Source organism: Tursiops truncatus, chromosome 17 (genome assembly GCF_011762595.2).
Source record: "Tursiops truncatus isolate mTurTru1 chromosome 17, mTurTru1.mat.Y, whole genome shotgun sequence".
NCBI classification, from domain to species: domain Eukaryota; kingdom Metazoa; phylum Chordata; class Mammalia; order Artiodactyla; family Delphinidae; genus Tursiops; species Tursiops truncatus.
In genome coordinates this window covers 42,308,170-42,326,284 of record NC_047050.1, presented here as the reverse complement: position 1 = coordinate 42,326,284, position 18,115 = coordinate 42,308,170, and the positions used below count along the sequence as shown (strand labels likewise).

Here is an 18,115-nt window from a genome sequence, read left to right as displayed (position 1 = left end):
ATTGTGTGCCTGGATGGAGGTATTAACTAATGTTGTGGTAGTAATCACTTTGCAATGTATAAATGAATCAAATTAACATCTTGTACACCTTAAACATATACAATATTCTATGCCAATTATATCTCAATAAAGCTTGGGAAAAGGTTAAAAAAGAAAAGAAAAATATACTGCTATATTACATTTTTTTAACTGACTATCCTTTAAAAACCAAATTGACAGTTTACCAGAGATTATTAAGCTGTACTTACTATCAGGATATGGCATTGGTGGAATGCCAGAAATACCAAAGTAAACTATACAAGATAAATAAAGATAAATTATTATTATTTAGACTATCAAACATTGCAGCCCTTTATAATAATATTGTTCATTTTTATTTTTCCAGACTATAATAAACAAAAAGGCTTATAACACAATTTATTCTGGAAAGGCGGGTACCCATTGGATAAGTATAAAGTACTTGGACTGATTTTATCAATCCATATACAAAGCTTCATGCATTCAAAGTAACATCCCATTCAATGTCCTTAAGAATATTCAAAACTAATGAAAGAATGGAGAGTACTGTTCAAAAGAACTTCAGGCTTATGCAGAATGTATCAGTCCTGCCACTAACTGGTCAGGAGAGTAAGGGTCAATAACTAGTATCATAATTGCTTGGATACTCATTAAAAGTCAGATGCAAGGGCATTCCTACAAATGGGCCTGAGAATCTGCATTTTAGAATCCAAGTGATTCTTATGCAGATGAAAGTTTGAGGTATTTTCTCATGTTATTTGGCTAAGTCTTTCAACCTGAGTTGAATTTTTTGAGGAGCGGAGAGAGGTTTTTATGAAATCCTAAAAGATATATCTAAAACATACTATTATCATTCATTATACTAAATAAATCATTATAGAACAGTAAAATGTCACCATTAGGTGTATTATGTGTTGAACATAATGCTATTTATTCTTCAATACCCAGTTAATCTCTTAGTGCTTATAACTATTTTTTTCTAATTCTTTTCATTTTAACATGAACTGAAATAAGATAAACTGGACAATAACTGTCAGTATTAATGTGAAGCATCTGCACATTTTGGACTATCTTTTTTATATTTTTCATATGAAATTAATTTCTTATAAAATTTTTACTTTGTCCAATATAAATATGAATTTTATTATAGGCCAGCATCCCTTGACTTCTTTTTTATTCTAAAATCCTTCCAGAATAAATAGAAAAAAAAATTCATAACAAAATTTAATCTATTTTTACCAGCTACCAGATCCAGATTCACTCATCTTTTTTTTTTTTTTTTTTGCGGTACGTGGGCCTCTCACTGCTGTGGCCTCTCCCGCTGCGGAGCACAGGCTCCAGACGCACAGGCTCAGCGGCCATGGCTCACAGGCCCAGCCGCCCCGCGGCATGTGGGATCTTCCCGGACCGGGGCACGAACCTGTGTCCCCTGCATCGGCAGGCAGACTCTCAACCACTGCGCCACCAGGGAAGCCCTCACTCATCTTTCAAAACTCAATACAGGCATCATTTTCCCACCTAACCCTGCCTCACGGCCACTAGTTCTCTCCCATTCCCACCAGGCAGGACTAAGAGGTAATATTTAAGAACTTAATAAATGTTTCCTAAATTTAAAAACTGGTAAATACTAGAATCAGAACACATTAATTCAAAACATTTATTTTATGCTTGCTAACCACAGACATTGTCATTTCCCACAAAAACTATCTAAAACTTATTTAGAGAAATAAATAATTAAATCAGGAATTACAATGAAATGTGATAAGTATGATGGGAGAAATATAGGGTACTTTAATTCTTTTACTGAAGTATAGTTGGTGTATAATATTATTTAAATTACAGGTGTATAATATGGTGATTCAAAATTTTTAAAGGTTACACTCCATTTATAGTTATTTTAAAATACTGGCTAAATTCCCTGTGTTATGTGATATATCCTTGTACCTTACTTTATACACAATAATTTGTAGCTCTTAATCCCCTGCCCTCTTCCACCTCCTCACTGGTAACCACTAGTTTGTTCTCTAAATCTGTGAGTCTGTTTCTTTTTTTGTTATATTCACTTGCTGGCTGTATTTTTTAGATTTCACATATAAGTGATATCATACAGTACTTGTCTTTCTCTGACTTATTTCATTTAACATAATACCCTCCAAGTCCACCCATGTTGTTGCAAATGGCAAAATTTTACTCGTTATTACAACTGAGTAGTATTCTATTGTGTGTGTGTGTGTGTGTGTGTGTGTGTGTGTGTATACCACATCATCTTCATCCATTCATCTGTTTATGGACATTTTGGGTGCTTCCATACCTTGGTAACTGTAAATAATGCTACTATGAACACTGGGATGCATGTATCTTTTCAAATTAGCGCCCACTCACAGCACTTTCATTCAACATAGTATTGAAAGTTCTGGGGCTTCCCTGGTGGCGCAGTGGTTAAGAATCCACCTGCCAATGCTGGGGACATGGGTTCAAGCTCTGGGCCAGGAAGATCCCACACGCTGTGGAGCAACTAAGCCTGTGCACCACAACTACTGAGCCTGCGGCTCTAGAGCCTGCAACCACAAGTACTGAAGCCCACGTGCCTAGAGCCCATGCTCTGCAACAAGAGAAGCCACCGCAATGCAATGAAGACTAGCTGCAGCTTGCCGCAACTAGAGAAAGCCTGCGTGCAGCAACGAAAACCCAGTGAAGCCAAAAATAAATTAATTAATTTAAAAAAATATATAGCCACAGCAATCAGACAAGAAAAAGAAATAAAAGGAATCCAAATTGGAAAGGAAGAAGTAAAACTGTCACTGTTTGCGGATGACATGACGTTATACATAGAAAATCCTAAAGACGTCACCAGGAAACTACTAGAGCTCATCAATGAATTCAATAAAGTTGCAGGATACAAAATTAATATACAGAAATCTGTTGCATTTCTATACACTACAAACGAACTAACAAAAAGAGAAATTAAGGAAACAATCCCATTTACCATTGCAATCAAAAAGAATAAAATTCCTAGGAATAAACCTACCTAAGTACATAAAAGACCTGTACTCAGAAAACTACAAGATACTGATGAAAGAAGTTAAAGATGACACAAACAAATGGAAAGATATACTGTGTTCTTGCATTGCAAGAATTAATATTATTAAAATAACCATACTACCCAAGGTAATCTACAGATTCAATGTAATCCCTATCAAAACACCAATAGAATTTTTCACAGAACTAAAAAAAATAATTTTAAAATTTGTATGGAAACAAAAAAGACCTCAAAATAACTGAAACAATCTTGAGAAAAAAGAACAGAGCTAGAGGAATCATGCTCCCTGTTTTCAGACTATACTACAAAGCTACAGTAATCGAAACAGTATGGTACTGCCACAAAAAGACACATAGATCAATGGAGCAAAATAGAGAGGTAGAAATAATTCCATGCATTTACAGTCAATTAATTGATGACAAAGGAGGGAAGCATACACAAGGGAGAAAAGACAGTCTCTTCAATAACTGATGCTGGGAAAACTAGTCAGCTACATGTAAAAGAATAAAATTAGACCATTCTCTAAACTCATATACAAAAATAAACTCAAAATGAATTAAAGACCTAAATGTAAGACCAGAAGCCGTAACTCCTAGAGGAAAAATAGGCAGAACATTCTTTGACATAAATTGTAGCAATATCTTTTTGAATCTATCTCCTAAAGCAAAGGAAATAAAAGCAAAAATAAACATATGGGACCTAATTAAACTTAAAAGCTTTTGCACAGCAATGGAAACCACTGACAAGATGAAAAGACAACCTTCCAAATGGGAAAAAATATTTGCAAATGATATGACTTATAAAGAGTTCATATCCAAAATATATAACCAGCTGATACAACTCAAAATCAAAACAATAAAAAACAAACAAAAACTCAATTTAAAAACGGGCAAAAGACCTGAACAGACATTTTTCCAAAGGAAATGCACATGGCCAATAGGCATATGAAAAGATGCTCAACATCGCTAATCATGAGGGAAATGCAAATCAAATCCACAATGAAATATCACCTCACACCTGTCTGAGCGACTATCATCAAAAAGAACTCAAATAACAAATGTTGGCTGGCATGTGGAGAAAAAGGAACCCTCATATACTGTTGATGGGGATGTATAAAGCTGCAGCCACTGTGGAAAACAGTACGGAGGTTTCGCGAAAAGCTAAAAACAGAACTATCATATGACCCAGTAATTCCACTCCTGGGTATATATTTATACAAAAACAAAAATACTAATTTGAAAAGTATACGGTACTTTTAAATTATATAGAAAGGGACCCTTAACTCGATCTAGAGAAGTGAGACTAAAGGATAAAGACAAGTAAATCAGAAAAAGGAGTGAGGGTAGAGTGAATTGGAGTACTCCAGGCAATGGAAAAGCACTATCCAGGAACCTGAGGAAACAGCTAGGACTGTCTGCAAGAGCTGTTATAGAAGCTCAGTGGAAATGGAACTTATTGGAGGGTGGGGTGAGAGTGATATGAGACGAAGCTAGAGAGTTTTGTAAGGAATTTGACTATTCCTAAGTTTAAAAGAAAAAAAAAATCACCCCAAACTGCATTACTGTTGTAGTCAAGTAACAGAAATGCTTCCTGATTACATATCACTACAGTGTGCCTATCGTCCAAAGACATCCATGACACTTTTTCTGTCTTAATCATGACTTTTTATTAATATTTATTCATTTCTTACTGACAGTATATTTTCATGACCTGTTTTCCTGTTAACTAAAATAAACCTATTACTCTGGTCACTAGCCCCCACCATTTTCACGTAAGACCTTAATTGTTACCCTTGCATTGACAACATATTGAAAGATAATTGTGATAGAATTTTAGAGTTATAATCTTCTAATTTCATAGCAATCAAGTAATCCAAAAGGTATCTGTAATAGCAAAACTAAACATTTGAAGATTATTTATATATATATATATATATATATATATATATATATTTATAAAATCAGGTATCTCGTTTACTCCGTAAGTTAAAATGATCATAGAACTGGATTTTTTTATAAATGCTTTATGCATAAGACAGTTGACACAGACTATGAAATGGTAAGAGTTTCTGGAATACTCTACACATAAAAAATACAATCCTTTTTTCTCCATTGTCCACTTGCCTCCTTTTAGCAATACAGGTTATTTTATAGGGTGAATGTAATAGGTCATGATGATCACTACTGACTGAGCTAGAACCGAATTCTTCTAATTCAACTGTTCTCTGCTTCAGCAAACATGGTAAAATCATCAGTTTCACACTTAAAAGTCATTAATAACAGATTTTAGAAATTCTGCTAAGTTGATATCAATAAATGAATTATAGATTAGACTTATCATTAAAACAAAATCCATGGACTTCCCTGGTGGTGCAGTGGTTAAGAATCCACCTGCCAATGCAGGGGACACAGCTTCGAGCCCTGGACTGGGAAGATCCCACATGCCGCAGAGCAACTAAGCCCATGCTCCACAACTACTGAGCCTGCGCGCCACAACTACAGGAGCCATGCACCTAGAGCCCGTGCTCCCCAACAAGAGAAGCCACCGCAATGAGAAACCCACGCACTGCAACAAAGAGTAGCCCCCGCTCGCTGCAACTAGAGAAAGCCCGCATGCAGCAATGAAGCCCCAACACAGCCAAAAGTAAAATAAATTTATAAAAAACAAATCCATGAGAACTGTTTTCCAGACCTTAGATAATGCCTCTATGATACATGTGGCCAATAAAAGTGGATGAAAACAGTAGTGCTTTGAAGCATCAGCCAGTAAATGCCACTGTGGTTTACCACAAGTGGGATGCACACCATATTAGACCTCAGTTAATTAAATTAAACCAGTTTGTGTATTGTTAAAATATGTCCTGTATTACTTATTTGGATACTACACAATTGCCTTTAAACTTTAAGAGCTCCATCCCCCACCTATTGTGTTTCATCTATTGCTAATGGAATCAATAGACCACAGTGTTCCACTGCAGGAAAAACAAAAAAGCAAACTTTTATTTTATTTATGTATCACCCTCTATTTCACAGTTAGTGGTTTAATAACTATCTTACGAAAGAACTGGGAGTAAATATTGTAAGTATTGGCCTAAGGGGAAAATGAAATAATGCACAGAAAATGTTTTCATGGTAGTATTCTTTGTATGTAAATTATGTTAGAAGGTACTTCAGTTTCTTTTTTTCAATGTGGATTCAAGGTAATAAAATAAGAAGAAAAATATTTGGCAATCATTCTGATTGAACATGTATAATATACAATCTACTAAATTATTAATTAAAATAGAAAATGGCCTCTGAAAATCTGTAGAATGAAAATGCAAGATTTTGATGTTAAAAATTTTTCTAAAATTACCCAACATTCTATATACCTTCGGTAAACTGATAAATGTTTTAGGCACATAGAAGGAAAAACAGAAAAAGTTTACTACTTTCCTATATTATTTAAAAAAAAAAACAGCCTACTACTCATCTCTAGCCAAAGCCATATATCACCATAACAGAATGGATTTCTGAAATGAGTAAACATTCCAGTAAAAAATTATCATTATAATTTTTTATTAAGCATTTTAAGAGCTGACTTTTGACGGTATAGTATACGATTTCTCATCTGCTGTCAGCTGCTAGGTTATTTCTGTAGTCTCTAGTCTACACATACTCAATACTAAATAAATGCTCAATTCCCACTGAAGTATATGGGGGTACAAGACTTTTTTTTGGCTAACACTGCTATGCTGAGGTTTCCACCAAGTTATTAAGCTTTCTTACCTCTATAAAATAATTAGTTTAAACTTCCATAGGAATGGCTATAAAGTATTCTTGTAAAAGTTTTTAATTTTGATTGGGAAAAATAGAATGTGTTCTAGACATCTTACTTTTCTCTAACACTTTCTTCTTTTCATACTCATTATATTTTTTCACTTTTACATTTTAATCAAAGATTATTTTCTTAGATATTAATGAACATCATTTTGAGTTATCCCTCCTCAAACATTCTGATTTGTGTTTAATTAACCTTATAAGATGTGAATTCCCAAATAGGATCTTATCTTGAGAGACTTGTTGCTAATTTTAAACTAGAAAACGAAGACAATTTTAAAGTTTTATTAATGCTAGCAAATTAAAAAATTCTGTAGATTCTACAAAGAATGAAACTATAATCCAACCTCTATTAATCTATTTTTATTAAATGTTTAAGGGCATTTTTAACTTAGAAAAATTATAAAGATCTTCATAAAGTTACCTAAATAAGGTATGCTATTAATATTTACATTAACTATCAATCTCTACACCTAATCATTGAACTTTCAAAACAATAATTACTGTTGCACATAAAATTAACACTGTTTAAAACCATTGGTACTTATAGTATTTTACTCTTATAATAAATATTTACATTTCAACTCATTGACAGAATTTCCATACATAAAACCAATGAGGAAATGCTCATTCTCGGTTACATAGAGAATGCTTACGTGTAATTGAAAAGTGAAAATTGAGACATTAATAATAAATCCAAGTGGCATGACTCATTTATTAAACTGATGCTGTTAGGCTGTAAGCATTTTTACACACCCATTTAAGAACGCCAAAAATGACACTGAAGTGGCTATTCTACTATTCAGTCTTTCAAAGACTGAGGCCAGAACTAAAGCCAAAGAGCAGATTTTAGGTGAATACCCAAACTGAATCTGTACTTCCATACAACCCTAATAAAGTAAAAACTACAATTAAAGGAAGAGTGAAAACAGTAACAATTTTCATTTATAGAACAGTCGTGGTATGCTAGACATTTTGTATTACTTCACTTGCTTTTCATGATAGGCCTATAAAAACAGGTTCTACTGGTCTTCCCCATTCTACAGAGAAGGAAACTGAGTCTTAAAGAGGTAAGGAGAGTTACCTAAGTCAAATGGTTAATAAATAGTGGGGCCAAGGTTCAAACTTCAGCACTGAGAAAACGCTTCTCAGAAAACTGAAACTTAGTTTCAGCAAAAACTACAAGCCTTAAATAAGAATCATAGATAACTAAAATCATTCTCAATTAGGCAAGTCAATAATGTGGGTGGAGATAGAGTCCTAAAACTTCCTATGGGAGGAGGGCAAACTTCTGATCCCAAGAAAAATAAGAGCAGCTCTGGGAGCCAGCAATGTGCAGGTCTCTGCTATCGCAAGAAACCCAGGATCTTTAAATTTTGTCCTGCACTACACCAGAGAGCTGTATGGATTCAGTAAGGGACTAGTTAAACTTCAAAGACTCACAACACATTCTCATGAAGAGTTTCAAATGCCTAAATAAAATTCCAACAAAGAAGTTTACTTACTTTTTTCAGAGCTAAGAATAGGCAAAAAAAAAAAGTCTATACATAGTCAGCTAAAAACTATAATATGACTTGTAACTGAGTATCAAATAGTCACTTAAAAACAAAAGAACTCATTAATGAGTTACTATAGAAATAAGGGAAATGGGTAAAAACAAACTGATAAAGGAATTAACATGTATATATGTGGGTGTGGTGTGTATGTGTGCATCGCTTCTGCAGATATTATACCACTGCCAGCAATGTAAAAGAATTCTCCTAGTGACTACATGGTGTATCATTAAGTCAAAAGTCAAGACATATTTGCACCATGACTATTAAATGTGAAAGCTGGTAAACAGAAGTAAACTTTCAAACCATAAGTCAAATTGTGTCATTCCTCTGGTTAAAACCTTCCAATGACCTCCCATTGCAATTAGAAGAAAATCCAAAGTCCTTACTGTGGCTTGCAGGGGTTTACTGGCTCCCTCCAACTCTCTGACTTCATTTCCCTTCTCTCTTTCTCGCTCTCTCTCTATTTTTCAGAACTCTCCAGCCAAAGTGGCCTTCTTTCTTTCTCTCCTTTGCGCCAAGTTGTTGCCCATAACAGGGGCTTTATACCCAATGTTCCTTTTGCTTGAAATATTCTTCTTCCAGATCTTTGCCCTACATGAGAACAGCAGTGTATCTGCTTTGCTCACAAGACCCATGCCCAGCACTATTCTTAGCACATGTGTCCAGTGATAGTTAATGAATGAATGATTAATATCCCAAGGTCCACCCCACCCTTGTGGCAGACACATAGATCACCTTCGATTACCCTTCAACAAAAGACGCACTGCGCAGCTGCAAGGAGTGGTATTAGCGGACAGTCTCCAGCTGTTAGCTTGCTTAGAGTTTGCTTCAGCTCTCCAGTCAAGGACACACAATCTTCCCTGGGTATCAGTGGGACGTTGGTTCCAAAACCCCTGTTCCCACACCCCTGAAGGATACCAAAATCTGCGGACGTTCAAGTCCCTTACAGTCGACCTTCCCTCTCCACGGGTTCCACATCTGCAGATTCAACCACCCATGGATCGAGTGGTATTTTCCACCCGATGCAGGACTCCTCCAACAACTTTGTTCCAAAGGTCCCTGATTGGGTCAGCAGAGACTTTGTCAAGTCAGCTTCACAATGTAAGGACTGCTCCTGACCAATCCTGCTCCCATTCTTTTCTTTACACAGGTGCTACTCTCTAGTAAACAATTTGCAGTCCGAACTTCATCTCAGTGTTTGCTTCCTGGAAAACCCCACAAGCACTGTTTCCAACTCAAAAAATCACTCTTAATGCCTACCAATTAAAATAGCCATTTTTAACAGTGCACAGAACATTCATTTAATTTCAAGCATCTGATGAAATAACTACCACCACCCTCATTCCCCACTAATGTTCATACACACAAACACACAGACACACCCATACACTCCCCCAAACTTGTAACCACATGGCACTTAGCGGATTCTCAGTTTATTTACATGTAAGTCTTTTTTTTTTTTTTTTTTTGCGGTACGCAGGCCTCTCACTGTCGTGGCCTCTCCCGTTGCAGAGCACAGGCTCTGGACGCACAGGCTCAGTGGCCATGGCTCACGGGCCCAGCCACTCCGCAGCATGTGGGATCTTCCCGGACCGGGGCACAAACCTGTGTCCCCTGCATCGGCAGGCGGACTCTCAACCACTGCGCCACCAGGGAAGCCCCTACATGTAAGTCTTAATTCAAATGTTACTTCTTCCATGAAGTCTTCAAAAACAATTAACTGATCTTTTTTTGTGCCTCTCCTTTGAACATCTAGCAGTACCTACCATACTATATTATAATTATCTGCTTATTTATATATCTATTTCCCTATTAAAGATGGGGCTCTTTTAATCTGTTCCTGCCTCATAGTAATAACCCCAGTGCCTTACAATGCACCTGGTTCAACTACGATGTTCTATAAATTTCTTGATGAAGAAAGGATATGAACTAAATGAACTAAAATAAGAGTAATTTTAAAAGATAAACCTTTAAAAGCATATGATTTTTACATAAATTTAATCTGTAAGCTTAAGTAACTATGGTCAGCATATTCAAGCCCAAACATTAACATGTTCTAAAAATAAAATAACTTTATTCTTCTTAGTGAATAAACTTCATTTTGTTTTCGAGAGGGAGTTATTGTTAAAATTGAAAGCTACTAGGCAATTTAGAGACCTGTTCATTTTGAACTTTTTAGGACACTTCCTTACAGATAACATATTAGTTACCAAGGAAAAATGAAGCACTGATTTTTACAACTCATTAAATTTCTTTTCAACTTCATATAACCTGTCAGTTCTCAATTACACCCTCCTGGGACAAAATCAGGCCAAACATCCCTAGCGTATAAGCATAAAACAAAACTAAACCATGAAACACACACACACATACACAGAAGAATAAAGTGTCTACTAGAAAAGCATTTTATAAATCCGAAAATTTTAATTTTGAGAATTGTTTAACACCAATGGTTAAGCCATACTAATTTTCTTTTTAAATTCAGTGAGCTAAAGTGGGCAAGTAGCATTACTCCTCCACGCAGTAATCAGAGAATAGGTGAACAATTTAAAAATCCTAGTATTTTAAAGGAAGGCTAAGTCTCCCATAGGAAAGAGAAGTGGAAAGGAGTCCAAGGGAGAAAATGGCTTGGTTCCACACCCTTAAAAATGCCTACAGCAATGCATCAAAAAATAAAATAAAATAAGCCCCGAGAGTCTGGGTCAGCAGCATAGTGTTACAGCTTAAGCATTGGGTCATCAGTGGCGATGGGAGGCTGATTAAGGGCTGAGGTAATGTATTTACTTACTATAGTAAGGAACTGTGTAACAGTGACGCCAACAGTACAAAGAGTTCTTGTGTGGATATGATGTACAAAGAAATACTATAACCATCTGCTTATATTTTAATATTGAAATATGTAACATACCAGAACAGTTTAGGTAAAGAAATAAACACAGGTAAACTATATTATAAATACTATTAGTTCAAGTTGTTAAAAAAAATATAACTTCATTCAGCAATCTATTATATTTTCCAACAAAAAAAAATCATTTCATTTTTATTACTCATTAAAAACTGATCCTAACTGAAACAACCTTCCTCTAACATAAGGGATAAAAGCAAAAATACTATGTTAATACAGAAAAAGGCAATTTTACATGTAATGAAGCCACTCTCAAATATAAACAACAAAAAATTTGTTAAACTTTTATGGCATTAATAGGTTAACTTTAACATTGATTCATCTTCCTATTTAACAGACAGGCTCCAATTAGTGGAATAAACATGTATGAATTATATCATATGTATTATGTACAAAGCTCTTGGGAAACCTATTTTGCAATTAACCAAGAAAAGAATTAGGGCGGAATCTTACTATATTTGTGTTCCCAGTGACTGGCACAAAGAGCGACATACAACGGTGCCCACGTATGTTCACTAAATGCAAAAATTAATGAATATACCGCGGTCAGTTTTTTCGTAAGGCTAAAAAAAAAAGTCTTTAAACCGAGATAATGTTACCAGTAACAATATTCTTGATTTTGAAGATCACTATACCTATTCTCTAACATCTATTTTGGTCAAGATTGATATTAAAAATCATTACCCAAAGCATGATGTCCAAGAGCCATAAAGTGTCCTTACCTTTAATTCAATATTTCTTGGAACAGTTTTGAAGGAAAATAACTTTAAAAAATATTAACATGTGTGAAGATGCAAAAGACTTTATCCAATAAATTAATCACCTAAGTTCCAAGTGTTAATGGATTCCCAAAACATTAACTCAGAAGAAGACTATTTAATAATTCAATTATAAACATTTTTGAGGCATATACTATATATCTGGCATCATGTTAGACAGCATACTCTGGGAATATAAAAGAAGTACACCTAACTCAGACTGAAGGCTATGAAACTTCAGTTAAGTCTGAAATGAAAAGTAGTTAAGCAGATAAGAGGAAGAGATGGTTATGAGGCTAAGAAAGGCGTTCCAGGCAGATGCAATACCATGTGCAACAGCAAGGATGTTTAGGAGACGTGTGTTTGGGCACCTAGTAGCTCAAAATGGCTAAAGGAAGGGACTTGAAGAAAGTTTCTAGAGATGAGTCTGAGAGATCATGAAATGACCTTGGACTGACACACAAAGAAGTTCCAATTTTATCATGAAGACAAATGGAAAGCCACCAAAGGACATAATCAGAATTCTATTTTATAAAGATCACTGAGAGTGCAGTAGAGAGAAAGAATTGGAAAAGAACAAGAGAGGACTGAGAGATCACTTGATATAATACTACAATAATCCCAGTTGGAAATAAAGACACAGTTAATACAAAGCAGCAGCCAGAGATCAGAAAGATTTAAGAGGAAGAACTGACAGAACATGATGACTCCTAGGTGTTTTGCGTTAGACAGTGGGTAAATAGTGATACCATTAGCTATGATTAGAGAAAACAGTTAAGTTTCATTTTGAATATAGTCAGTATTAGACACCATGGCACATCCAAATGAATTTATCAGTTTCGGGATAAGTTCTGGGCTAAAGAATTAAATAAAGTACTTGTCAGTGTATGGGTGGTAGCTGATATTACACAGGAAGAGATTACTCCAAGTACTTCCTCAAGGTCAAGGATGAAAGACAAAGGAGAAAAGCCCACAAATCAAAAAGAGTTCTATATGTCAAATATGTAGTCAAGGAAGATAAAAACTGCAAAACGTACACTGGATTCAGCATCAAAGCTAAGTGGAATGGCAACAAGTTTATCATTCTAAGTTATTTCTCTGTGAAGGGAAAGAGGAAGATAAAATGAGAAGTTGAGAGGGATTCAGAATCCAAGGAAATTTTCTTTGTATGCTTTCACAATGGGAAAAACAAAAGTATGTGAGCACCAAAAGGAAAAAAATTTTAATATAATGTTATAAAAGGAAAGCATAACATAAAATGGTATATACATAATAAATAGAACCATGTAAAACTTTATATATAGGGACATGGGTTAGAAGGGAAAATGGAAAATTAAAAAGTCATGTTTTACTTGTGGTATTTTTCCCTTTTATGATTTCCTTTAATGTTGTCCTATGCTGTTACAATTTTTAAATGAGCAAAAAGAGAATAACACTCTATACATCTCTTCACCAAATCCCATCATGTTAAAATAATTAATTAGAGATGGACAGTCTTATGATTAATCATTTAAGGAAAAATATATCCAAGATTCAATCCTAGTTTTCTAATAATCATCTAATCTAATTCTAAAATGTACATTCCTAAAAGTGATCTGGTTGTTTCAAAACATCCCAGTTCTATAAGACTTCTATGTCTCACTAAACTTGGAAAATATGAGGCAAATGACATATAAACTTAAACAATCATAAAAATGCTTAGAAAGTAAAAGCCTCATTTAATGAAAAAAACTTAGAAATGTTTCCATATGTTTTTATGAAGTATTCTTTCCCCACTAAATGAACACATTCAAGATTTTGTTTCTGGCTTTGTTTCAGAAAAAACCCATCTGCATAGTACGGCACTTACAAGTACATCTCAGTCATGCAATAGTTATGTCACAGCTCATATATCAAATAAAAATCACATTCAAGCCCACACAACCTCACAGACCTAAAGTCTTCCTTTCTATTAAGAGTATTCCTGAGAGAGCTTTCACTGCACCTCGCTGCTGATGTCACATGACTTTTGTTAGGAAGTTAAATCCTAAAACTAAAATATCAAACAGTTTGGAATACAGTTGTAAATTACCTAAAAAAATTTTTCTCTAGTTATAAAGTATGAATATTTCCTTTTCACAGAAACAGGTGTAGAAGTGGTGAAAAAACTGTTACTATATCTCACAACACTGTGATTTCTTTTAATACAGCATTATTTCATTATATTAAAGGCATGATAAAGTGATAATGATTCATTTAATACTTAGAATAACCTTGGTAAATATTTTGAAAGCACCTCTATTTGATTCCACATATGTATATATGGAAATATATTCATTAGAGATTAGAAATATTATATTATCTAGATCAATTTTCACAAACTTCATGTATTTGTGTACTAATGATATTACTGCTACCCTATCCATGTATCATTTGTACTATTATTTACTTAATAAAGAAGCAGCAATATTGCACAGTGGCTAAGAGCTTGAAAACTGTCAGAGCACATGGACTGATGTTCTAGCTCTGCCACTCGATCTATAACCAAGGGCAAGACAATCTCTCTAAGCTGCAGTGTCTCATTTGGGATAATAACAGAACCTTCCTCTCAAAATCGTTTTGAAGATTAAATGACTCAATAGATATTAGGCACTCAGAAGAGAGCCTGGCACACAGTAAGCACTAAATAAGTAATTAGCTAATACTATTGTTAATATTTTTCTTTAAATTTGCCCACAGTTTTTTACTTTTACTTCATGATAAATTCATTTCATGAGCAAACTCTTTTCCCACTATTATCTTAAGCAATAATATCTGAAATCATGGGTATAACATAGGGGAAAAATTTTTTCCAATATGCAGTAAAAAAATAATTTTTATAATTAAAAACTAAGTTTCCGGGCTTCCCTGGTGGTGCAGTGGTTGAGAGTCCGCCTGCCGATGCAGGCGACACGGGTTCGTGCCCTGGTCCGGGAAGATCCCACATGCCGCGGAGCGGCTGGGCCCGTGAGCCATGGCCGCTGAGCCTGCGCATCGGAGCCTGTGCTCTGCAACAGGAGAGGCCACAACAGTGAGAGGCCCGCGTACCACAAAAAAAAAAAAAACTAAGTTTCCAACATACTACTTAAAATCATCTCCAATACCGACAGTGATTTGTTTATCACTCAGATAAGAGCAATAACGAACCCTTAATAATTATATAAGGGCCATCTTTTGTAGTACGCATTAAAAATTACGTGCCTTGAGGGAAAAAATACATTCAAAGGAAATGGAGATATTTAAATAACATCCTATGATCAGTACATTGATAGCTATTACAAGAAAAATACACAATGATTTCTGTAAGAAAGGAGGATTAGAAAACAAGTAAATAATGCAACACCATTCAATGAAGAACTGTCATCCTGTTCTTTTCCAGTTTCAGAGAGTTAAAAACCCCACTGGTTCTTCTTTCCATAAAACTAAATTCCTCCTAGTTTTAGCTCATTATTTTCCTTTTCAGAATTAGAAAACCCTGTACCTTTTGTAAAATCATGAAATAATCCAAGACATATTTTATTATTTCTATCAATATAATTAATAACAGTAGCTACCAATTATTACACCAGACACTGTGATAAATGCAATTTATCACAGCCAAACCATGAAAAATGTATTATTATCCATATTTTACAATGAAAAAACTAAAACTTCAAGAATCTAAGCAACATGTCTAAGATCCCACAACTAGTAAATGGAATTGGGTAAGAGGGGGCTCCACGGGAGTAGAATTTAAACCATAGGTCCTGACTATGCTATAGTGAACTAGCAGACAGCCAAGAACTGTCCTTCAAAGTAGTCAGAAAATAACTACATCAATGTTTCATTGATCAAAACATTTTTGGTACTCCTTATTTACAACTACATTTATGGCCTATAAGTCATTCTTCTGAATTGTCCCAATGATGACAAATCTTGATCATTTGAGGGGTGAGTCTGAATATTTGAAAGAAATAAATACACTTCAGAGTGAAGAACAGTGAGTAAGGTGACACCAAATCACAACAACTCTTTATATTCTAAAACAAGGCATGATTCTAGATACATATTCAAGATTACATTTTGTTTCTTTGACACTGTCTTTAAAAGAAAAGGAAGTGTGTATTTAAAGCTAACGTACTAATTTCCTCATATGTCTTCTAAATTGGCTAAAAAAACAATTTCAAAGAGACTTTTAAAATCTGTGAACATGACAGTGTCTATGGATTGGAAACTACAGACCAAAAGAATAACTTAGAAAAGCAACAGTCATTAGGATATATAAGTTTTGTTTTCACTGTAACAGAATAAGTTTCAAAGACTTATTCTTTAGAGAACACTCATTAAAACCCCTCTCTGGCTTTAAAAACTTGAAACATTATTCTCGTTTTATAATTGCCTTCATTTTTCCTCCTCTTCAAATAGCTTATCTAAACCTGTTCAGTACCTTTTTTTTTTTTTTTTTTTTCTTTTTTGCGGTACACGGGCCTCTCACTGTTGTGGCCTCTCCCGTTGCAGAGCAAAGGCTCCGGATGCGCAGGCTCGGCGGCCATGGCTCACGGGCCCAGCCGCTCCGCGGCATGTGGGATCTTCCCGAACCGGGGCACGAACCCATGTCCCCTGCATCGGCAGGCGGACTCTCAACCACTGCGCCACCAGGGAAGCCCCTGGTACTTTTTAAAAAATATTTTCTAATGTGTGATCAGCAATACTGCTCAAAATTCTGATCACTAAAGAATAAAATTAAGAAGAGTTTCTTAGTTCTTCCTGGTGAAACTTTTGATTTGGAATCAATCCAAAATTAGGTTGTCTCTTTCACCATGGAACTGACTCAAGTTCAAGCTACAGCTTCATACTCCCTTAGGTGTCCAGTATAGCACATAACTTTTCTTGTTTGTTCCAATCAAATCTTTGCTTTCTAATTTTATTTTTTTGTTTTATTTTTGATTTTTATTTTAAAAAGCTTTCTATTTTAGAACAGTTTTAGATTTACAGAAAAACTCTGAAGAGAGTACAAACAGTCCCCATATACCCAGTTTCCTCTATTAACATCTTACATTAGTATGGCACATTTGTCACAATTAGTACTAATTTTATTACTTTTAATCCAAAGTACATTGTAACCTTTTATACTTCTCCCTGGTCTTAGAGATTCACTTTATATGAATAACAACTCTGACCAATTTAGAAATAATACCTAATTTAATGTGCATATATTTTTCATTCTTTCCTCCATGATATCAATATAAATAAATAGAAATGGGTTTAGGTGAAATACCAATTAATATATCTCTGATAAAGATGCCAAACCATCAATAATTATACTTTGCATTAGACAGTGATAGGTATTTGTTAGGACTCATATTGATCAGAAACAGAAATCCAACTTAAACTAGCTTAACCCAAAAGCTGAGATTAATTGGTTTATAGAATACGGAGAAGGGTTGAAAACCCAGTGATGATGATAAGGATAAGGCCCCAGAAAAAACTGGTACCAGAGTCTCAAATGACTCCAGAACTCTTGTCTCCTTGGTCTCTTCAGATCACTTTACTTTTCTGGAGTTGTGTTTCCTTGCCATGGTAGGAAACAAAAACAATAATAACTCCCAATTCCTACATTTTATGTCTTCTACCACTAGAAAAAACTAACCTCATTTTCTCTGGTTCCAAGTTCAAAACCCAAAAAAAAGATTCTGATTGGCGCAATTTGGGACTTGTGGACTTTGAACAAGTAGGCACCCTAACTGACTCAGTAAGGTGCCCTACCCCTAGGCCAAACGGAAATAGCAAATCAAAAAGCATTTTTAAAATGATATAAATGAACTTATTTACAAAACAGAAACAAACTCACAGATTTCAAAAACAAACTTATGGTTACCAAAGGGGAAACATGGAGGAGGGGATAAATTAGGAGACTGGGATTAATATACACACACAACTATACATAAAATAGATAACCAACAAGGACCTACTGTATAGCACAGGGAACTATAGAAAAAAGAAACTATAGGAAAAAAAAAAAA

The 18,115-nt window shown here is 34.8% G+C and overlaps 1 protein-coding gene across 9 annotated transcripts in view; it reads right to left on the bottom strand.

The window, feature by feature from the left end:
* Nucleotides 1-18,115, bottom strand: part of VPS13B (vacuolar protein sorting 13 homolog B) — a 797,029-nt gene that overhangs the window by 594,685 nt on the left and 184,229 nt on the right. Inside the window, exon 19 of one of the 9 annotated variants that reach the window (XM_073794630.1) lies at nt 15,137-16,049. The exons of the other annotated variants lie outside the window; for them this stretch is intronic. Coding sequence (XP_073650731.1) covers nt 16,033-16,049 — 17 coding nt within the window. The 3' untranslated portion in view covers nt 15,137-16,032. Of the gene's footprint in view, nt 1-15,136; nt 16,050-18,115 lie in introns of those variants that run through there. 9 annotated transcript variants of the gene reach the window in all.